This window comes from Danio rerio, chromosome 23 (genome assembly GCF_052040795.2).
Source record: "Danio rerio strain M-AB ecotype USA chromosome 23, GRCz13ab, whole genome shotgun sequence".
Classification (NCBI taxonomy): Eukaryota; Metazoa; Chordata; class Actinopteri; order Cypriniformes; family Danionidae; genus Danio; species Danio rerio.
In genome coordinates, this window is record NC_141043.1 from 1,787,807 (window position 1) to 1,812,500 (window position 24,694).

At 38.7% G+C, this 24,694-nt stretch overlaps 2 protein-coding genes across 9 annotated transcripts in view; both read left to right on the top strand.

Moving 5' to 3' along the window:
• Positions 1-10,891, top strand: part of stxbp3 (syntaxin binding protein 3) — a 37,526-nt gene extending 26,635 nt beyond the window's left edge. Inside the window, exons 15-20 of one of the 8 annotated variants that reach the window (XR_015522748.1) lie at positions 459-565; positions 1,603-1,698; positions 4,411-4,504; positions 6,320-6,468; positions 9,681-10,036; positions 10,162-10,891. Coding sequence is in view for 2 of the 8 variants with exons in the window: in NM_213471.1 (NP_998636.1) it covers positions 459-565; positions 1,603-1,698; positions 4,411-4,496; positions 6,320-6,468; positions 9,681-9,781 (539 nt within the window). In the remaining 6 variants the exon portion in view is untranslated. 8 annotated transcript variants of the gene reach the window in all.
• Positions 10,892-15,044: 4,153 nt separating this feature from the next.
• The window catches only part of rabggta (Rab geranylgeranyltransferase subunit alpha), a 24,810-nt gene continuing 15,160 nt past the window's right edge, over positions 15,045-24,694 (top strand). Inside the window, 5 exon segments of the mRNA NM_001076663.2 lie at positions 15,045-15,114; positions 18,789-18,814; positions 18,912-19,022; positions 19,109-19,233; positions 22,354-22,541. Of these exon segments, the coding sequence (NP_001070131.2) occupies positions 18,812-18,814; positions 18,912-19,022; positions 19,109-19,233; positions 22,354-22,541 (427 nt within the window). The 5' untranslated portion in view covers positions 15,045-15,114; positions 18,789-18,811.

The window sequence follows — 24,694 nt, forward strand, 5'->3', positions numbered from 1 at the left end:
GTCGTTTATAGTTACTATATACTATATAGTTACTATAGTAGCTTATAGTTATTAGTTCTATTGGATTGCGACCCCTTGGGTAATTACATTATATTAAAGGCAGCAATAGCGTCAGATGCATTTTGATTTTATAACATCAGGTTATACTTTCTGGCACATTTAAAGCCCTGACACACGTAAAAAAAATTTAATTGGTGTGTCTGCGTCATTGCATGCAAGGTTTCTGTATTTATACCTGAGAGGATATTGGGGGTCGCGAGTCACTGGCATTGTTATTTTGGGGGTCGCGGGCTGAAAAGTTTGGGAACCCCTGTGCTAGTAGACTGACAAATCAAGCTATGTTTTGTTCTGCATTATGTTTAGCCGTCTTTCTCAGTTTTGATCTTTTTTCTTGTCGTGTAGAGATCGAGTGTGTTTTCCTGCTGAGTGTGAATCATGTGTTTGTGTGTACCGATCAGGTACGACAACGGAGAATCTGAATAAACTGATTCAGAATGTGAAAATCGAGGATAAGGACGGCTACATCCAGAACTGGAACCAGCTGGGAGTCCCCATCCTCTCCTCTGTGAGTCTGTGCTTCATTTTCCTGCTGACATCTACATCTGTGAAATAAACCGATACACAAAACTGGAATATGGCATAAAGCATTAGCTGATAAAGCAGTGTCATTCAGAGAGTCATCAAGGATAAAATCGTCACTTCCTGATAAACGTATAGTTATTACACATTTTTTGTGCTAGTGTGTGGTTTGTTTAGTCAGTATTGTAGGGATGGTATACAGTTAACCCAAAGAATGAGCAGTCTGTCAGATAGGCCGGAGTCAGAGATTTATATAAATAAAGCAAGTTTACTGAAGATAGTTTCATCAGCAGAAGCCAGCTTCAACACTCGCAATGAGTTCCTAGGCCGCTCTGCGTACAATCACCAATCAATAACAATTATACTCTCACATAACGTCATTAACTGCGTCACCTGATTGGTTAAAACACAGATAGACTAGGAAAGCTTCCACGTGGGGTTTGTGTGTATAATTCTGAACAATATCTTAAGCATGAATGTCAGACTGATTAGAGCTGACTCCAGACCTGTGAAACGCTAAACCAGGGACACAATAGACGCAAGAGACAATCTGTTTGTGGAAACTCAACAATGTTTCTTATACGTTTTATCAAACTGGTTCAAGACCGTTTTCATCAACAATCTGCTACAATATCCGAACTACACACAGTGTCTATCTACAAACAAAAGGAATTACTTTAATAGGGATTACAATCAAAACAGGTCAATTAAACAGCTAAATTACTGTAGAAAATATCAGAACAACTAGAACAGATGTTTTTCTTCTCCTGTGCATGGGTAATCCCGTTCAGAGGGACAGCGGGAGAGATAGATCTCCATGACCTATGACCTGGTTTTTGTTGAGAAAAAGGATAAACGTTGATTCACGTTGAGATGAATTTGAAGATAGAAATCCGACTCCGTCAGTATCATATGCTATTACACTGCTGTTGATGTAGTACTGTATTGCCTCAATATTTGGCAGTACTGATGCATGTGTAAAATAGTTCTGCTACTATTTACCTTCATCTCTCCTCATTCCAGTCAAACAGTTCTCGTAAAGTAGCTCGGAGAGACCGCTCGGAACAGGAGACGTATAATGTCTCTCGCTGGACACCCGTCATTAAAGACATAATGGAGGTGAGTAAAGCTCTGTGTGTATATATATATATATATATATATATATATATATATATATATATATATATATATATATATATATATATATATATATATATATATATATTTATTTATTTATTATTTTTTAATAAAACTGCTCTTCATGTCATAATATTGTCTAGCTTGTCCTACTGTAAGCGATTTATACTACAATCCTAAATCAAAAAAGTTGGGACAGTGATTTCTAAATTGACTTTGACTTGCATTTCTTAATGAAAGTGTAGCCTGTGACTGTGTGGTCAGCAAGAGATGGTATTGTTTTCCCTGTCATGTGAAACTATCAATTTGTTGTTGTTACTGTAACACAAGCCTGATCAGTATTTCAGCTGAAGGCCAAAAGAGCAAGTGGTATTTCTTTAATTTTTTGTCAAACTGTCTCTGAGCCAGCGGCCGTTCATATTGTTTGGCCCTTGTATATAATAAAGCATGGTATGTTCTTACAATGACAATGTATAGTCCATCGCACACATGCATTGTCCAGCGATGAGGCCACTGTTATTCCTGCTATTGAGTGTCAGATCAGATGTCCTGCTTTCAGAAATGATGAATCCACACCCTCTTGTTTCCTTGTTCGCTTTGAAAAGCACATCGGCACCATTAAAAAGCCTCTGGTTAGAAACTCATGTGTTGATTTTCTTCCTCTTCTAGCTAAATAAGCTTTGCGCATTGAGATTTGGACTTTTACAATAGCATTAATAAATATTTTATCTAACAAAGATTGTTTAAGAGAGATAAAAGTAGCATAGAGCGCCGTCTGCTGTTAAACACTAGCCTAAAGTAGTCTTCTGTTTAAAACTAGCCTAGAGCGCCGTCTGCTGTTATACTAGCCTAGAGCACCGTCTGTTGTTATAAACTAGCCTAGAGCACATTCTGCTATTATAAACCAGCCTAGAGCACCATCTTCTGTTATAAACTAGCCTAGAGCGCCATCTGCTGTTAAAAACTAGCCTAGAGCACCGTCTGCTGTTAAATACTAGCCTAGAGTGCCATCTGCTGTTATAAACTAGCCTAGAGCGCCATCTGCTGTTAAAAACTAGCCTAGAGCACCGTCTGCTGTTAAATACTAGCCTAGAGTGCCATCTGCTGTTATAAACTAGCCTAGAGCGCCATCTGCTGTTAAAAATGCCTAGAGTACAGTCTTCTGTTAAAACTAGCCTAGAGCGTCATCTGCTGTTATAAACTACCCTAGAGCGTTATCTGCTGTTATAAACTACCCTAGAGTGCCATCTGCTGTTATAAACTACCCTAGAGCGCCATCTGCTGTTATAATCTAGCCTAGAGCGTCATCTGCTGTTATAAACTACCCTAGAGCGCCATCTGCTGTTATAAACTACCCTAGAGTGCCATCTGCTGTTATAAATTACCCTAGAGTGCCATCTGCTGTTATAAACTACCCTAGAGCGCCATCTGCTGTTATAAACTACCCTAGAGCATCATCTGCTGTTATAAACTACCCTAGAGCGCCATCTGCTGTTATAAACTACCCTAGAGTGCCATCTGCTGTTATAAACTACCCTAGAGTGCCATCTGCTGTTATAAACTACCCTAGAGTGCCATCTGCTGTTATAAACTACCCTAGAGCGCCATCTGCTGTTATAATCTAGCCTAGAGGGCCATCTGCTGTTATAATCTAGCCTAGTGCGCCATCTGATGTTATAATCTAGCCTAGAGCGCCATCTGCTGTTATTATCTAGCCTAGAGCGCCATCTGCTGTTAAAAACTACCCTAGAGCGCCATCTACTGTTATAATCTAGCCTAGAGCGCCATCTGCTGTTATAATCTAGCCTAGAGCGCCATCTGCTGTTATTATCTAGCCTAGAGCGCCATCTGCTGTTATAATCTAGCCTAGAGCGCCATCTGCTGTTATTATCTAGCCTAGAGCGCCATCTGCTGTTATAATCTAGCCTAGAGCGCCATCTGCTGTTAAATAGTAGCATAGAGCGCCATCTGCTGTTATACTAGCCTAGAGCACAGTCTGCTGTTAAAATAAAGTTCAGAATAAATTTTTGGCATGACTTTTTTGAGCACAGCTCTATTAAAAATGTATCCAAATGATTCAGGCAGTGTAATTCAAGACTTCTGAAGAGACACGCTTGTTTGGTTCACCAGGTGATTTTGAAAATAAATTCTGCTGTATTTTCAGTGTCAGGCATTAGTGAGAAGAGGTGAAACAAAAAAAGACGTGTATTATAGTGCTGTCAATATCGGTACTGAGATTTTAAAAGCGTCCATTTCCCCCTAACATTTGAGGGAGTTCTTAAACAACACTGATTTGCCATTGTGTTCACATGCTCAACAGAAATGGCTGTGATTGGCCGTGTAGGTCATCAGTTCACCAAACTCACCTCTGTTTACTGAGTGTAATCACAGATACAGGGAAACCGGAGAGTTTTAAAACCGTGAATCATCGGCAGATCACTCGTATGTCGGCTTATAGATGAACCAGCTGATTGACATGTCTTTAAAACTCTTTCACAGCCAATCAGAGTCATTTCTGTTGAGTATGTGAACACAATGGCAAATAAGCGCTGTTAAAGAACATGCTCAACAGCGCTCAAATGTTAGCAGGAAATGGACCTTTTTAAAATTTCAATACCGAATTCCAGTATCGTGACAACCCGACTACATTACGTTTTGATCATCATCAGTTATATATATTGGTGTGTGTTTCAGGACGCAGTGGAAAATAAACTGGATATCAAAGACTGGCCGTTTCAGTCTGAATGTCCATCTGCGTGGAACGGCTCTCGGGCTGTAAGGTAAAGCTGTAAAGTTTGATCTGTATGCACTGCTCAGTTATGGTTAGGATCAATTTAACTCTTGATTTATGAATGCTGAAGCTGTAGTCAGTGTTTCTCTCTTCATCCCTCTGCCTGTCAGAGTGCTGAGGTAAGAGAGTTGTTGATCTGCACATGCAGGACAACACTCATCATGTGGAGCTTGTCTTTTTATTTACTCTTTTAGTTTTTTGTTTTGCTTTTCTTCCAGTTTTTTTTTTTTTCTGCTCAAAATAGAAAAACGTATTCATTGTTGAGAATCGACATGCATGTGGTCAGTTAGATTATGGAGTACTGCTCAAAATTTCGGGCTAAGATAGTACGTTTTATTCATTAAGAATGCATTAAATGGCTCAAAAATAATAATACATACAGATAGTATTATACTAATATTAGACTAGATATTCTTCAAGACACTAGTATTCAGCTTAAAGTGACATGTAAAGGCTTTACTAGGGTAATTAGGGTAAAGTTAGAGTAATTAGGCAAGTCATTGTATAACAGTGGTTTGTTCTGGAGACAATCCAAAACTAATATTGCTTAATGGGGCCAATAATTTCATACCTGTCAACATTGGGATGTGTAAATAAGGGATATGCCTACCATAATAAGGGATTCCCTCAACACCCTCCCTTAAGACATCCCCAAATTACTAGATATGCTCATTTGGAGCTGTTTCGTTGTACAGTTAAATAGTCAGTAATATGTTTTATTATTATTTACATAAAAAAATAATAGTATACATTAGCATCAAATAAATTAGCAATCAGCTTATTAAAATTAATAGCTAATATAAAGAAACAGAATCAAGCTATCAAATCTCATTAGCCGTTTCTTCACTGCAACTTGCATATTCTGATTAAAGAGCCGCGAATGATTTATTTAGACTTTTTTTCGTTTGATTACATTAAACAATAGCTGTCTCTTTAAAAATGCACACATCTAACGTTATAATGAAAGCATTTGATTGCTTTCCTTACTTATTATGCTCATTTAGGACGAAAATAATTGTGTTTGAAAAAAAAAAACACCAAGATCAACATCTTTAGATGTTAATATTATTAATTATGTGTATAAGTCTGTTCAAACATGCACGCAAAACCCGGACTTTCGTTCCGCTTGAAATCTCGAATACAAATCCATTTAGGAAACATTATATCACTATGGAGCGCGTCAGCTGACAGTCATGCACTGCTATATGAATGTTTTGAGGATTGCATATGAAGGGGAGACAGCACCTGTGATAAAAAAGAAGGGAATCGCGCCGTTTTATCTTTATTTTATTTTCATTTCAAAGGGTTTTCATGCCCAAACAAAGCGAAAGCACAGAATAGACTCACATTTAAGAGTAAGGGCGTCCCCTAGTGGTTCGGCGGTATAAGTTGCTTATAGGGAGGATAGGCTCTTGTTTATTTGCCACCCTTCAGAGAAACACTGACTGAAAATACGGGAGAAATACGGGAAAATATCTTTACGGGATGATAGCGGAATAGAACTGTAAAATGCGGGAGAATCCTGCAAAAAAACGGTAGGGTTGACAGAATAATATTGACCTTAAAATATTTTTTTAAAATTAAAAGCTGCTTCTATTCTAGCCGAATCAAAATTACTAAGACTTTCTCCAGAAGAAAAAATATTATAGCAGATACTGTGAAAAATTCCTGAATCTGTTAAACTTCATTTTCTTAAAAAAAAAAAATATTCACAGGAGGGTTAATAATTCTGACCTTATCTGTGTATACACCCCAAGTAAATGTTTTTACTCTTGCTGATTGTGTGTGCTTTGGTGTTGACCGTGTTATTAGTGCACGGCAGAAGCACAAGGGCAGCTCTCCAGGGGACATGAAGAACGGCTCGCGCCTCATCATCTTCGTTCTGGGTGGCGTCAGCTACTCTGAGATGCGCTGCGCTTATGAAGTCACCAACACTAATAAATCCTGTGAGGTCATCATCGGTAAGAGTTCACACGCCATCTGCACGATACAAACACGAACATTTAATTGACCGTATGCACAATTACTGTGTATTTCAATGAGCCAGCCCAGGTGTTTCCAGTGAGCTGTAAGGACATTATGAACATTTAAAGGTGCTGTGTGTGAGTTTTTGACTCTTCTAAAGCATAAAAACCCCATAATATGTTTGCAGATACTTTAGAAACATGCTCTGTGAACATTCTTGTTTGTCTGAGAAACAATGCTGAAGTCAGATGTTTTGCTTTCAAAATGTGAGTTACGTGCCGGAACATCTGTCTTTGTTTTGGTCATTTAACCCGCCCACTGTCAGTTTAGCCAATCATATTTTAGCACCCCGGGTTGCCTTGGTGGAAAACCAATATTTTATTAATTCGGTCAGGAAGGCTCTCTAACTGTGCGTCCGTGACCAAAATGCGTCCTCCGGTGGACAGTAACAGACTCCGAAATGAGATGCAGATTCAGAGTTCCACATAAGGAGGTTATTAATTAGCAAATAATATAAATATTAGGAGTGTAAACATTAGGTGAGCAGGTCACATTGTAACCCCGTGTCCGAACAACACACTATGTGACGAGATATGCAGTGATGACCAATTGGCTGTTTGCACCAGACGAAACACAACAGAAATGTAAACACAGCCATTCAGAAGCACAGAATAGTGCACTCACTGCACTCCAGCACAATGGCAAGATTTATAATCTACTGAATACACATTAAACCTCTTTAACATGATTAAATGTAGATGCTGAATCACTGATATGTGTTGGTTTGCTCTGAGTCTCAGTTATGAAGTTCAGTTTCAGACGCTTTATTTGATTCTCCAGATCTGAGCTGAACTATCTGCTGCTGCTGTCAGTAATACATGTGATGTGAAATGGCATTCAGACTCACATTATTAGCATTAAACACTGAATAAAGCACATGAGCTGTACCCGAGCTGATCATTGTCAGTTTTCTGTTGTTGAGCTGTGAGAAACAGAAGCTGTTTCTAATATATCAACTCGAGGTGTTGGTTAGGACAAAAACTCCATTTAATATAGAAAATATCCCTTCTATTGCATGTCATTAGTTGGCACTCGACTTATATCATTATATGGCTCGATGGTCAGACACGTTGGTGTTGGTGTCGTCAATATGGCAACCCGTGTTTGCGTAGCGTCGTCAGAAGAGGTGCCAAGTAAAAACGTGTTATGATTCACAAGTGCAATACCTAGTTCAACCACTGGGTGTCAAACTTACATGCTGCACCTTTAAGATCTGAGTTCATAATCGATAATCTACACCTCCCGATTGAGACTATATTTAAAGAAGTACACACCAGACAAGAAGCACTTCACTCAGATATATGTACATACAGCCCTGTAAACTAGTTTAGGAGCCCTCAAGAGGCTCTGATTGGTCAGCTAACCTAATGTGTTGTGATTCGCGGATAGACTCCAAATCACCAGGAAATGTTATTCCTCTTACTAGCCATTCAGCATCAAGTGTAAACAGTTTGGTCATGCCTACTATCTAAAATAAATTTGACAAGTGTGTTTCATATATATTCAGGTTATAAGCATGAGTAAGTAATCTGAAACGTTCACATATCTTTTGCGAGTTTGGTATTTGAGATGTAGAACGCAGGGAAAGCGTCCGCACAGAGAGACACTGCAGCGCTGCTGAAGATTGTGGCTGTTTGACTGATAAATATGAATTTGTAGCTAAATTGTTAGCGGTGCCAAACAGCATTTCCTATTGTTTACATCCTTGCTACAATATTCCATTAACACTAGAAACTGTGCATGTCAGATTAATTTGAACACACTTACAGGTTGTGGCTCACAATCCACAGCTTCTGCTATTATGGTTGGAGCTGCTCCTACTTTGAAGAGTTTTCAGCACTGAACTGAGAGATTCTGGAAGCTGTCCTTTGTCAAATGCTAGCCATATATTTATTATAATTCTCTGGAACATAGTTACATCTAATTGTAAGCACTTCTCTCTTTGTGCCGTGTCCTTTGAAAGCCCAAAATACAGAAACACACATTTTTTTTATACGTTTCATATATGCATATGCTCACGTGTGGATGTCAACAAATGTATATTATGTAATGTAGGAGACGAATCTTGAAAACAATACATTGAATAAAAAACATGTACAGCCAACACAATCTCACGGCAATTCGTAACTTTTTCATTTAGTGGCTAATTCGTACAAATTCGTACGATCTATTTCGTACATTTTAGTACGATTTGCGTATCCCCCAATGACGGTTGGGTTTAGGGGTGGGGTTAGGTGCCACGCCTCCTTTTTAAATTCGTACATTTTCTTACGACTGAACGAATTTGTACGAATTAGCCACTAAATTGCCAAAACGTAAAATACTTACGTTTTCTCGTGAGATCAGGCTGGTACAGCCAATTCCAGACTGACTTATTTCAGCAATATTAACATGTTACACATTTGCACAGTGCATGAGTCAAGTAAAGCCTGTTGCCCTCCCTTAAGATATTCATCCATGTACGTACAGAAATAGTAAAGATCCAGGTTCCCTCTCATCAAATATTTAATACATTGCATATTTATTATACATTTACATATTGTATTTAAACATTTATTATTATATATGTTAGCTCCCTTATAACTCTTACGGTTTAAGACTAAGAGCATATGCTATGATAAAGGTACATTTCGCACATATGTAAGCAGCCTTTCCTAAACCATGCTAATGTATGGATTGTCACCCACCTTCGTAAATAAAAGCGCAATTTTTGTGGAATAACATATATACTTTATTACGTTTAGAGTGTGGAGCGATAGAATGTTGGCCCACAAGATAATAAACAGCCATAAATGTTGGCAAAGTTTTCAGAGAGGTAGTGAAAACTATAGTGTATCTGACTCCATTGCTCCGGCCGAGAGTATGGATACGCAACTATCGCTCAACTGGATGTGCGTGCGACCGTCTGTGAAAAGGCCTATTACAGCACCTCTGGCCACGCCCCTTTGCTGCGCAGGTTGTATGCGCCAAACCTGAAGGGTTTATGATATCATTAATCAAAATGTATTATTGGGTAGTCCCTCAAACCTCATTGGCTGTAAGTTTTGCTTAGCTATGTAAAAGCCAATGTCTCCCTTTGCATTGAACTTTGAGCGTCTTTGCACTGTAAGAAAAGATGATTTAAATCTAACGTTTGAATGGTCCTCAGGCTCGACACACATCCTCACTCCTCGCAGTCTCCTGGAGGACATTTATAACCTGGGGAAAAAACCCATGGACACTTTGACCATCGAGGAGGGCAAAGTCTGAGCTCGTCCCCATCCCCCAGGACTGAAGGGAACAGATCTGCATTTACACCACACTATTCATTCATTCAATGTATAAAACAAACAGTGATCCACAGTCTGAAGGGATCACACGCCTAAATATGCTGCATTCAGGTTATATACGGTATATTCATCATGATATTAAGTGTTACACAACTAACTCCACTAAAAAGTGTGTTGAAGTAGAGCTCAATAATTGCAAAAGCATCTGTTAAAGCAGGGGTGTCCTGGAGGGCCGGTGTCCTGCTCATCTTAGCTCCGACTTGCTTCAACACACCTGCCTGCAAGTTTCTAGTATACCTAGTAAGAGCTTGATCAGCTTGTTCGGGTGTGTTTGATTAAGGTTGGAGCTAAACTCTCCAGGACACCGGCCCTCCAGGATCGAGTGTGGACACTCCTGTGTTAAAGGGATAGTTCACGCAAAAATGTAAGTCTGTCGTCATTAACTCTCTCTACACTTGTTCAAGACCTGCGTGAGCTTCTTTCTCCTGTTAAACACATAGGAAGATATTAGAAACAGCCATTGACTACCACTGTATTTTTTATGGATGTCAACATTCTTCAAAATATCTTCTTTTGTGTTCAACGGAAACCGACATGGTGTGGAAGTGTTCACTTTTGGGTGACTGTCTCTTTAATTTACAACAGGTTTACAGACTTGGTTTGTTTGGTAACAGTAAAAGCACATTAATAAAGACTACAGAGGCCTTACAAACCGCTGCCGATGCTTGCACTGGATTTCCTGTAACACCTTTTGTATTTATCTCTCACACACTAACGGTAGTTACTTGCAAAAATCCTCTGACTGTTATTGAACAGATGTTTTAAAGTTTGCCTTTGTGTTCTTGAATCGGGTCTATTTGTACATAAACAGTGTGGTCTGCTTGCTGTTGTTTTGCTGTGTGTGCTTCAAAATAAAGAAAGGAGGGATTTGTTAGATACGCTTGCTGATATTGAACAACTGACATGACGTGAATGACGTGGTTCAATTCTCCTGTCTTGTTTTTATGTAATGTTTCTATCATGTTTGTCATGTGGTCTGGCTAATTTCATCTGTACTTTAACTGTACTACATTAAAATGTGTCGTCTCAATGTGTGTGTGTGGTTTATTTTAAAACTATTATGCCAGAAATGTGCTGAAGTGCATCAACAAAGAGCATAGAATCACGGAGAGGCGACACTCTAGTGCAATTTGGGAAACAGCCACTAGATGGCGCGGCGGCCATTTTGGAATGAAAACTCCAATAGAACAACAGCATATTATAAGTCTGTAAAATAAACTATTAAAGGTGCTGATGATTGAGATAGTAAGTTTTGTTTCCACCACAGTCCAAAGACATGCGGTACAGGTGAATTGGGTAGGCTAAATTGTTCATATGTATGAGTGTGAATGAGAGTGTATGGGTGTTTCCTAGAGATTGGTTGCGGCTGGAAGGGCATCCGCTGCGTAAAAACTTGCTGGATAAGTTGGCAGTTCATTCCGCTGTGGCGACCCCGGATTAATAAAGGGACTAAACTGAAAAGAAAATGAATGAATGAACTTCAATAATAAGCAGACAACAACTTAATAATCCACTATACATGGAGTTTTTTTAATATTGTTATACATGTATTTTTTTTTTAATTTTACGACTTTTATGGCAAATTACAGCAAAAAAGAGAAGACAAAATAGAATTATATTTCAAAAAGTATAGATAGTATCAACTTTAGCACATACGATGAGCAAAAAAAAACATACCAACAAATAAAAAGGTAAATAATAATGTGGTTTAGCAAAAACTACAGTTGTACAATCTGAAGCACACAATACACTACTTCGCTTTTAGAAAATAAAATAAAATCAATTTGCTGGAACAGGGCGAGGCAGTGGCGCTGTATAGAGATCTGCGCGGGACTAAATTTTGAATCCCGTACCCGCCAGGTTTTAGCCCGAACCCGACCGCTCCCGCTTTTATTAAGCATTTGTTGTTGTAGCACCAAGCACACACACACACACACAGACAAAGCTCTCCCTCTCTCTCATTCGCGCGCACTAACACACACACACACATAAGCAACAAGCACACACACAGGCCGCTCGGGAGTCAGCGCACTCCCGTCCCAAACTAAACCCGTTACCGATCACTCCCACGCTTAATTCGGAAATTTATTCCCACACCGCAGAAATCAGCCGCAGGAATGCAGACCTCTTGGGCAGTAGGTAGTGCTGTCGCCTCACAGCAAGAAGGTCGCTGGGTCACTGGTTCGAACCTCGGCTCAGTTGATGTTTCTGTGTGGAGTTTGCATGTTCTCCCTGCCTTCGCGTGGGTTTCCTCCGGGTGCTCCGGTTTCCCCCACAGTCCAAAGACATGCGCTACAGGTGAATTGGGTAGGCTAAATTGTCCGTAGTGTATAAGTGTGTGTGTGAATGTGTGTGTGGATGTTTCCCAGAGATGGGTTGCGGCTGGAAGGGCATCTGCTGTGGCGACCCCGCATTAATAAAGGGACTAAGCAGACAAGAAAAATAAATGAATGAATGAATTTGCTGGAACAAGGACGTGGTCTGTTGACAATAAAACATGTTCTTGGATATATTTCCTAAATGGGTCTCAAATTTTCTTAAACTGGTCAGATGAACCTCTAGACAGTCTAATTTTTTCCCACTTAACAAAAAAGAGGACATCACGGATCCACTGTGTTGGGGTTGGAGGCTTCTGATCCTTCCACTTAAGCAATATTAGTCGTTTGGCCAGGAGCACAATAAAGCTATGCAATCAGATTGTATTTTTGTAAGATTGTAAAACGTAGGCAAAATTCCAAAAATGGCAATCAGTGGGCAAGGGGAGATGGATATACCCAGAAAACCAGATATAAAAATAGTGTGCCAAAAGTAATTAAGCTTTATACAAGACCAAAACATGTGTGCATGAGTGGCTGCGTTATACATGTAGCTTTTGATATTGGAAAGTTTGAATAAAGTGACGTATTGACATCTTAATAGCTTGAAGCGATCTATTGTCTGTGTTATTATGGTACAAAAACCTGATAAACTTAGAGCACTTGTTCTGTTATTTTACGGACTCTGATAAAATATACTGTTTTAAAGTACTAAAATGTCAATATGTTGATCTGCTGCTGAATTTTTATAATTTACCACAGTTTACAATTTTCTACCAAAAATAAACGGAAAACAACTGTGAATCAGACACGAACTGAATTACAAAATACTTCGAGAACCTGTTAAAATACCACCTGACAAAAGGCTTATCTCCTATCCAAGTTTTAGGAACAAATAATAAGCTGACTTCTAGTTGATCATTTGGTATCAGAAGTGTCTTATATGAAAGGCCTCTAGATTACACTTATTTTACCACAATAAAATCTATCATGCCTTGATTTTTAGTTCTTTAATTAGGACAGTAAAGTCTGACTTTGTTTAGACAAAAGTCTTGAACAGAAATAATGTCCAGTATAGAATATAAAGTCCTGCTGCAGTGGAGACAGAATGAATATTGTGTCTGACTCCATCATGAGCTTGGAGGACTGCATCCATACATCTCTGACATGACTCACATCACTGATTAATAAAGTCATCTGGAATGAAGACGAAAGCCTTCAGCAGGACTCCCTGAGTTCATCAAGAGTCTTTGTGTTCATCTTCAACGCCTCCTCCTTCATCAGCTCAATAATGTTGATATCTGGTGACTGGGCTGGCCAATCCTTAAGCACTCTTTGCTTTCAGGAGCTTTAATGTGGAGGCTGGAGTATGAGCAGGAGCGCTATCCTGCTGGAGAATTGTCCCTCTCCTGTGGTTTGTAATGTAATGGGCAGCACAAATGTCTTGATACCTCAGGCTGTTGATGTTGCAGATCTCTCGCACGCCCTCATACTGAATGTCACCCCAAACCATGATTTCTCCATCACCAAACTTGACTGATATCTGTGAGAATCTTGTCTCCACTTTTATACACACATTTGGTCTTCAGAGAGTGACTTTTAAAGGGCTCAAGGGGATTTCTGTCAGATCAGATTTCTTGATATATTTAATCATCAAATTCCTTCTTGGGTCTGAAAAACACTGGTTTAGCACTCATATGTAACCGGATAGTGCTTGTGAGAGCAGATGAAAGCTCTCTGATGACTCCTGGTTTACTGCCTCACAATGTCCGCATTCCCTCGGAGGACGCGATGATGCTGAGGCAAATAATCGTGTCGAATCTGGCCTCTTTTGGGACTTTATCTACAATATAAAACACATGGATGTGCGTGTTTGGCATCTGAATGAACAGTGTGTGAAAGTCTGTATACATTTACACAACTCTATCTGACGGAAAACCGATATATCAGCTTCATTTGTGGGAAACACTCCAGACAGTGAAGAGATGTCTGCCTTTTACACTACTGCCACCTAGAGGAGGCCTGAAATAAATCTCTATTTTATTTAATTTTATTCATATTTAACTAACCTGTGACTTTTATTTTATTTAAATATGTCTTAATATATATTTATTTGTTTAGTTTTGTTCGGTAGACTTCTGAAAAAGTAGTTACATATATTTATTTTAAGTCTTATATCTTGCCCAAAGGGGCAGTAATGTGATCGGATCTATGCGCAATTTATAAATAATATAGGAATAATAATTCTAATAATAGCGACAACAATAATGATAACTAAAAATAACAATTATAATAAATAAATTATTAAAAATATGCAGCTTTTATTGTAAATTAGTTTACATTTCTAAGTTAAAAAATATAATTTTGACAGCAAATTAACCTGATTAATAATAATAATATTATTATTATATTGCTTATTATTTTAGATATTTTAAAGATATAATAAATAAATGAATAGTCAGTATGAGACATCAGCATGAGACATAATTTAATATGTACAATATTTAATATAATATAGTATTATATATAATTTCATTATATTCCTATTTAACTAACCATTGAGTATATATATATATATATATATATATATATATATATATATATATATATATATATATATATATATATATATATATGTATGTATGTATGTATGTAGACTATTTTATTATACATTTTAAACGAATTATTACTTCTTACATGTGTATAATTAATGTATAATAAATGTATAATAATAATAATAATAAATATTTTACACATATGTAATGTTGTTTTAGTAATGTGCATGATGTACCAGAGATGCAGCGTCTTTTCTTTTCTATAGAGGGCGCTGCTGGACGCACACATGACCATGACGTCTTTTTGAGGCGACGGAAAACTTGTTTGAATTACAGCTCGGCATTTACGACATATCCAGCTCAGTCTGCATTCAAAGACCGAGGTAAAACACAAACTCTTGATTATGTAAAGCTGTTGAATATGTGTTGTGTCTGTGTGCGAGTGAAGCCGCGTGTCAAGGCAGAAATCAGGCTATAAAGCTGCAGTGATGATGCAGAAGAGTGACAGATCCATCATTCAGATGCAGTCTGTGCTGCGCGCGCTGTATAGAGCTGAACTCGTGTGTTATATACAGATTAACTGCAGAAAGTGTGTGCTGGGGTTATATCCACATGAAATATGAGCTTTGTTCTGATACTGCTGGGTCAATAATACACATGCTGTCAAATGAAATACACTCAATTTTAATCACACAACCCATTCAGTGTCACGTGAATTCACATCACCGTCCAACTGGACCCGAAGAAAGATTTCCCCCTATATTTTCCCCAGCTAAAACCCAAATTGCATCTGATCAACGAATGAATGTGAACACATGCCATAACTCTGTCCTATATTCACATATTCAGACGTTGGATATTTAAAGGTCCTGTGAAATTAAAATGACGTTTTCTTATTAGATGTTATCGAAATGTTTGTTTTAGCGATACGTATTAGCTGGCGTGCTCCAAAACACTGACAAAATTCGCGTTTAGAAGATATAAACATTCAAAGCATGCAGGTTGTCACTTCCGCTTTTTTAAAAAAAACCATGATAATTAATGGTTATAGGACTTTTATCATGAAAACAACTTCCGGACCATCATCGCCCCCCTTTAGATTTCTTTTTTTTTTAATTTTTATTATTATTATTATTATTATTATTATTATTATTATTATTGAACAACAAATATACAATTTAAACATGACATCCAAAAAATACAAAAGTAACTAATAACATAATCTAAAAAATAAACTACATTAATTAAACAAATAAAAAGACAATTCAACATAGACATCTTTACAATGATAATATTTTAACTTAACCAATTGACAGCAAGAATACTAAGCTTTAAAATGAATTAACTTCAGCTCCTTTGTCACAATAATTGTATTTATAAATTTTTCGCTCTTAATATATTGGAGCGATTCTATATACAAACGAAAATCTGTAATAGCAACATTTAAACAAGGTTTGGAGTTATTTAACCTGCATTTATGAACATGAAATTTACCGAACAAAATTAAAAGATTCAATAAAAAATCCACAGAAAAATTGTTTGAAACAAAATAAAAAAATAACGTCTTTGGGGGATCAAATTGCAACTAAAACCTGATTTTTTATTTATTTTTTTGACACAATGATAGATCTTCCCAAAATTTTTTTGAATATTCACAATCATAAAAAAGATGAATCAACGTCTCTGGGTGATGTAAACAGAATGAACAGTTTCCATCCGTCTGCGTTGTCACTATAAGTTTATTACAAATCTCTTCCTGAAGTTGAAAACACACGTCTTTAATTATGATGATCATTAATATACATCTTAATAGAAATGCTTTTTTTTCCCACATATATCTTAAAGAACAGTTTACAAATCCAAAATTATTCACACTCCCGGCGAAATCTGTCTTAAAGTGCACATGAAATCAAAACTAGCCATTTTAATTTTGTCAGCTCGCATTGCTAGTTGTGTGGTGAACAGTTCATCTGTGCATGTCATTGTCTTGTAATCTTTAACTGAAATCAGCAAATGCACTTCCTGTTTGTTTTCAGTTAAATCCTCAGATTAGGTCTGTCTAAGGAATTGGGCGGGGCTAACATATTTAACCACGCCCCTCCAGCTGTCGATTTTGACAACAGTGATGGTGAGCAGGAGGAGTCTGTTAAGCCTAGTTCACACTACAGGGTTTTAAACATCAGCAGATCGCTGTGCCGTTCACACTACATGACTTGACTTTGTGTCTTTTAATCTCTGTGGTGTTCACACTACGCAACACTCCGTGAATGATCCACAAGAGGGGGGTCACACACTAGAGGATCTGACAACAACTCATTCCCCATCAGCTCATTCAAGCTACCAAACCACAGCCAATGAAAATTTGAGGGAGGAGTCATCAGAAAAAGCTGAACACTATTGGCTGCTTGTGTGCTGATGACATCACTGACAGCTTTTCAAACTTTGGAGAAAGCATTTAAAAACATCGTCAAATCAACTGATTTATGAGCGGAGTAATCACTCATCTGCAAGGTTTGAGTGGATAGATACACAGAGAGTTTTTAATTTTTGTAATTTTATAACTCTTTGAAATAAAACTAACATATCTATAACACCCTGCCGCTTTCTAACTATCAGTGTATTTCTTTCTGACATTGTTTTTTTTTTTTTTCAAAACAGTAAAGAACTGAGCATTTCTGCCTTAAATTAGCATATTGGTTAAAATGACTGCATGCATGTCTGATACTTTTCGCTGTGACTTTAAATATGTGTGCATTTTCTTGCCTGGCAACTTCCTGCTAACATAAACAAAACTTTCTGATGGCAAAAACATCAATTTACTTCAGATATCTTTCAAAACAGCATATTCTGTGCTGTTAAAAAGCTCCTGTTTGAAAGTGAAAATGAAAGCCAAGACCTTTAAGTGTTTTAGTATCTTAACTACATATTTATAGGCTGTATTACCAAAACATATTATATTTTTAGGGTAATGGTGTCATTAAATATGATGCCAGACATTCAAAGCTTAATTTTAATATCTCAATAATAGCTTTGAATGTAAATATGTTGTGACAGTATGGCGTTTATATGAGAACGGTCAGAATGAGCAGTATGGTAATTCTAATAGTTACAGAATTCTAGTTCCACTGTTAATATATCCTCCTCTCATGTCTGTGCTAACGCAGAATGAAGCGAGTGCACTGATGCCCATTCTGACCAATCACAGATGTTTCTGCTGAGAAAGCTCATGCTGATATGCTCTCTCATTGGCTGCAGCTCGTCACTACATCAGACCACACGTGGGGTTGAGTCGGCCGACTGTTCTGGAATATTTAGCATGCTGAATGTTGGATTTCCGTCTGCGGGGTGTCGGCGACGCGTCAGCGAGCCTCGTTGATGCGTTGTTCAGTAGTTCACACATAAAGAGCGGCGAGCGCCGAGCACCCGCAGATTTCTTCCCGATCACAGCCCGATCTGTCGGCGAGCTCGTTAACTTCCAAATCGGGCTTAAAATCCTCTAGTGTGAACTAGGCATTAGGTTGTTATAACTCTCCCCAAACACTTTTCCCAGCCCTTCAGAAAGAAACGCCTACTTTACTACGTCCAATCAGCTCACAATAGATAAAACAAGCCACACCCACTGTTTACTCATTTAATATTTCGTTTCTCTACGGCACAAAAAAGCTTTTACTAGAAACACAGGATTCTCCTAAAATATAATAAGATGATGTATAATTTTTCTTCTGGAAAAACTCTTATTTATTTTATATGGGCTAAAATAAAAGCCTTTAAATGTCTCTTTAAGCTGTATAGAAGTGTCTTGAAGAATATCTAGTCTAATATTATTTACTGTCATCATGACAGATAAAATAAATCAGTTATTAGAGATGAGTTATTAAAACTATTATGTTTAGAAATGTGTGGAAGAAATCTGCTCTCCGTTAAACAGAAATTAGGGGAAAAAATAAACAAAGGGGGCGAATAATTCTGACTTCATCTGCATCTATAGTATCTGTATTTAATAGGTTGTTAAAGCTTGATCTCTCTCTCTCTCTCTCTCTCTCTCTCTCCTTTGCAGATCTGTCCATCCGCTGGTGAATTATGGTGAGTGTGTGTTTCTCTGCTGGTTTCCTCTGATTATGTAAGGAGGAATGTTTAACGTGTGGTGGTTTGAGGAATCATGTGTGTGTTTGATGGTCAGCACGGCCGTGTGAAGGTGAAGACGACAGCGCAGCAGGAGGAGGAGAAGAGGAAGGAGAGAGAGAAGAAGCTGAAGGCCTTTGTGTGCGCGCGCGACTCTGTGCTGAAGAAGGTCAGAGCTGTGCGTGCTTGAGTGTGTGTGTGTGTGTGTGTGTGGTCAGTGGTGTTTGAGCTGATGATGAAGCCTGTGTGTTTTAGAGGAGCGCTGGAGAACATGACGAGGAGGCTCTTGATCTCACACAGCAGCTTCTGTCCTCAAACCCAGACTTCGCCACACTCTGGAACTACAGGAGAGAAGTGCTGCTGCATCTGGAGACGCTGCGGTAACACACACGCATACACACACAGTCCTGCTGAACACACACCACATATTAATGTGTGTGTGTGTGTGTGTTTATCTTATAGCCAGGGCCTTTGTTTTATCTCAGAAACACCGCCAAGTACCCTCAACCGCATTCAGAGAAAGAAAATAAAGGTCCAGCCAATCACAGGAGCAGAATCCAGAACTAAATATCAGAGTAAATAGACAAGACCCACAGATACAGATGCTTCCAGTGTACATAAAGTGACAACACAAAATAAATATGGAAAACAGAAATACGATAAACGTTAAAGGGTCACGAAACACCAGAACACATGTTTTGAGCTGTTGACAGTGGTATATGTGTCCCACACTGCTATAAACACTATTAGGACGCCTATATTTCACTAAAAAGTGTAAATTGGTTGTTTTTGCGTTATTTCAAGCAAATTCGTACTTCCGGTTTGAAACGAATTTTTGAAGCTGCGTCACGGTCATGACATAATAGCGTGTATTCCAGCGTGCAGACTGGACGTCTGTACTAGAGTGAGTCTTATTACGTCTTACAGTGTGATGCATTAATGCATGAGTAAGGCTTGGTTCAAACCAATCAGCGCGCTCTATTGTGCAACTTCATTAATATTCATTACTGTCACAGTGTTTAGACGACAGAGACGCCACGTTGTGTTGGCAAAACAAGCGTGAAGTGTTGCTTTTATAGTTTGCTGCCGTTAAGTTTTGTTTTCATTTTCTCTCTGTGAGAGCTCAGCTGGAGCTCAGACTCACGTGTGGATTAACAGTGTACGCGACGCTCGACAACAATAACTTACGTGTCTAAGGAGGATTATTGTTTACCTGAGAGTTGTTCTCATCTGCAAACGCTGAGATCCGGATTCGCTTTAGTCTCCTCCTAATAAAGACGCGGCTCTAGTTGCTGGTGATTGTCCTGTCTCTACAGATTTGGTAAGTGAGCGACCAGTGCTCTTTGTTTATTCAGTTTGTTCGTATCGAACTAAGTTAACTATTGCACCGAGTGTAAACATGTTAGCATCACAACCAAACTTTAACCTCGTGTAGGGTTTTTACCGCATTTAGTGACCGGAATAACACACGCGGCTTTCTGACACTACCTGCCGTGTGCATCTAAGTTTCCGGGAAATGCAGAGGTTTTTTTTCTCTCATTCGCCGTGCGATATTAAACATTGCATGAAAAATACACGCTTAGAGCAGCTCCTCGAATCAAATATCTCGTTTGTCGCGAGGGGCATGAATGAATTCCCTGAATGAAAGAGCCAAACTGCAGTTAAAGTCCACCATTTAATAATTTGGCAAATAATTCCACTACAGATGTCCATGTAGGTTAAACACCATCACTTTCTCCTGTGTGTGTGTATTTTGACTCTGAAACTCGTGCGTGCCCAAATAGACACTCCCACACCATCCCACTTTAGTTCTTCCGACACTCCCCCCTAAACAGAGCTGGACACGCCCACTTTTCTGACTTTTTCCAAAGTAGAGGTGTGAAAACACCCTGCTGAAACGAGGGGGTTTCATGGCCCTTTAAACAGAGATGCAGTTAGTCAAGAAAGTCTGGATGTTGAGTTGTATGTACAGATTTGTTATAAATATACAGGTTATACGCTGATGTGTACAAATGCAAATGTTGAAAGTATTGCATTGTATATTGATGTAAGGTGCTGTGTGCGTATGATAAGTATTGCACATATTTATTGCGCAGTTGGGGGGATATTTAACTGTTCATGAGGTAGATGGCCTGAGGAAAGAAACTTTTCCTGCGTCTGGCTGTTTTTGTGCTTGGTGACCTGAAGCGCCGACCACACGGTAACGGTTTGAACAAGTAGTGTGCAGGGTGCGAGGCGTCCAGAGTGATTTTGCGAGTCCTTTTCGTCACTCTAGAAGAGTAGAGTTCTTGAAGTGTGGGGTAGTGCCAGTGATACGTTCAGCAGTTCGTACTATTGGCTGAAGGCTCTGTTGAAGTTTGAGGGGGTAAGATCACGCCGGAGTGTGATTGGCTGATAGGCATGAGATATTCCGCCAGTATCAGCACTCTTTCAGACTATTTGTGTGTATCCCTCCACCCGCAACGAGTGCATTTTTAAAAAAAAAAAAATTTCCTAAATGATGTTTAACAGATTCAGGAATTTTTCTCAGTATTTCCTATAATATTGTTTCTTCTGTAGAAAGTCTTTGTTTTATTTCGGCTAGAAGAAAGTAGCAGTTTTTAATTGTTTTAATCCCATTTTAAGCTCAATATTATTACCCCCCTTAATCAATATTTGTGTTGGATTGTCTACAGAACAAACCACTGTTATACAATGACTTGCCTAATTACCCTAACTTTACCCTAATTACCCTAGTTAACCCTTTAAATGTCACTTTAAGCAGAATACTAGTGTCTTGAAGAATATCTAGTCTAATATTATTTACTGTCATCATGACAAAAAGAAAATAAATCAGTTATTAGAAATGAGTTGACAAAGCTTTTATGATTAGAACTGTGTTGAAGAAATCTGCTCTCTGTTAAACAGAAATAGGGTATATGCCGAGCCAGTGCTGTTCCCATGCTGATACACTTCCGGTGAGCTGTTATTGTGAATTTTTTTCCATTTTATACGGTTCCTTATACAGCATCAATGTTGTAATGTCATTAAAATACATTCAGTTAATAAACTTTAGCATTTATTTAGTTGCTCAAGCGTAAAACGAGACAAAAAGCTGTTTACTCGCACTCGCCCGTCAGAATCGGCAGGCTAACGCAGAAGCTTCATTGAATATACTAGGGGAAAATAAATGCTCATATTATAAAGATATGGCGGGGGAAATGTAATTTAATGCAGTGCTTCTTGTACAATCTGAGACCCACTTTAAATCGAATATAACTCAGCCAGTGGAGATCGCTGAAAGAAAAAAGACCTTAAACGCACCGGATTTTGCATTGGCATTCAATTCGCCGGAAGCGATTAACCCTGGCAAATTAAAAGTCCTATTAGCATGCTTCGGCATATACCCCATTGGGGGAAAACATAAAGGAGGGCTAAACATTCATGAGGGAACTGCACATTTGAGGTTTTATTATTGATTTTATTTCAGCTGAGATAAATATCTGTCTGTCGTCCTCTAGAGAGAAGGATGAGGTGCAGAAGCTGTACGAGTCTGAACTGCACTTCATTGAGGCCTGTCTGAAAGTCAACCCCAAATCTTACGGCTGTTGGCACCACCGCAGCTGGGTGAACACTCGTCTCCCGCAGCCCGACTGGACGCGCGAGCTGGGCCTCTGCGACCGCTGCCTCAGCCTGGACGAACGCAACTGTAAGACTCTCATACACAGAGTTTCTGCAGGTTTCACCAACTCAGAAGACTTTTTGATGCCGTTATGAATGAATTTACAGAATTATGCTGGGCGAACTGCTAAAGCTCTGCTGTCAAACTCTGAGCTCTGCACAGTTTAGTTCTGACACTAGTTAAACACACCTTATCAAACTAATTGAGTCCTTCAGGCTTGTCTGAGACCTACAGGTAAGTGGGTTGAAGCAGTGTTGGAACTAGGGATTGTTGTAAAAAAAAAAATAAATGAGATGAAAAAAGAAGAGAGAACCCAGTCCAGGAGACTCTAAACAAGCAGAATTCCTTTATTGAGACGTGTTGGTTAATCTGCAGTCATACAGCGTCTTTAAGATGTGTCTGCAAGAGCCTACTAGAGGTCCGCAGTCTGCAAGTTCTTTTACAAGTCTCACACAAGTCTGCATTAGTCTGAATTAAGACAAAGATTTCATGGCTATATTGTGTTCTTAGGAGGAGGGGATATAGCTAAACAAAGTATGCAAATTAAGGGTTGTGGTCGGCAGGGTAAACTGCTTCTCAGGTCTAATCTCATCATGTTCTGGAGACAGAAACCGCCTGACCATTTGATCGAAAAGAGAAAACAATAGACACCCCATGCTGTGAAACTGACAATTTGCATTACTTTGGCTTAGCCTGTGATCAGAAAGACAAAAGGTAATGTCCCTCCTAGCTGGAATGTTAATGAAATAATATAATTAAAAACCAGGGAATATAACTTTTTAGTTATACGTAGATTATTGTTAATTTGAAATTAGATGATATAAATTTATATTTCCACAGGATGCACCAATACCAGTTTGCGTATGGGGTCGATACTAGGTTAAAATACTCGTACTCTTATCGTACATGAAAGGCCGATACCACGCACCGATACCACTCAACAGTAAATCACTACTTGGATGTGATTTGTTGTCCCACCTGACTTCAATGTTAATGTATTAATTAATGTATTATATATTAATAGCTTAGTCCTTATAAACCTTTTACTCTGGAGGGACGACTGCGCTGGCTGATTGTATCCCTGCTTTAGACAAACTATACATTACGAAAATGAAGCGCGGCCGCGGCTGGAAAACAGTGTTTAATGCATCGCTCGTCACTTCAGGAGGAGACGTGAATTAATTTAGCTAAACTGCGACATGCTCATCTTGCGGAAATATTACCAACGATCCATCAGGTAATGTTTTCCCCTCTCTCTGTTGGTAAAGCGCTGTCAACAAATATTTTCCTCCATATCCCATAATGCACAGCGCATCGGCCTACGGCAGCTGAATTAGTCCAGAAGGCGCAGTACTTTTTGCGGTTGGACCTGTTTTAGTACGGATCATATTCTCACCACAAACGAACCGCTCCAGGGTTCATTTGAAAGCGTACCGAGACCACCTCTTCAAGCAGGTCTCGGTACGCTTATTTGGTCCGCTTTTGGTGCGCATTCGAGTACGATTGCTGCATTCTCACCTGCCCAAACCAACCGTACCAAAAGGGGACATGAACTCTTGTGCGATTCAATTAAACTAAATAAGGCAGGTGTGAAAGCACCCTTAGTTACCATTTGACAATGGAAATGGCCTTAAAAGCGTACTAAACCGTACCGTACCACACCACTCCGTGGAAACGGGCCATTAAGATCCTGCGGATGTCGTAAATTCGACGTCTTATCAATTAGAAATGATCAGACCAGAGGTTTTGAATATCAGAAAATAGACTTTATTCTCCATAATAAAGCCGAGAAAGAGCAGAGCAGACCCCAGAGTCTCTCCTGGACACCTTCTGAAATATCTATGTTTGTTACAATTTTTATACAGGATTATTTGACACACCCCTAAGTCTCTTTTTAACTCTTGACCATTTTTGAATAGGTTTTCTAGTCTAAAGGGTCCTGCTATTCTTGGCTCTCCGCCCACTAGCTCATGTCAGCAGAGATGTTACAGGTCTATGTCAGCAAAGTATAGATGCAACTTATGCAAAGGAACTAAGTGTTTACATACATTGTTATGATAGGATAATAACTTGATAATATGTTACTCATTCTAACTTCTGACACATATAGCTTCATACAAGTATTTAACAAATATGATCAGTGCTTTACATATTCAGTTCTTCTACACAATCAGTCACTC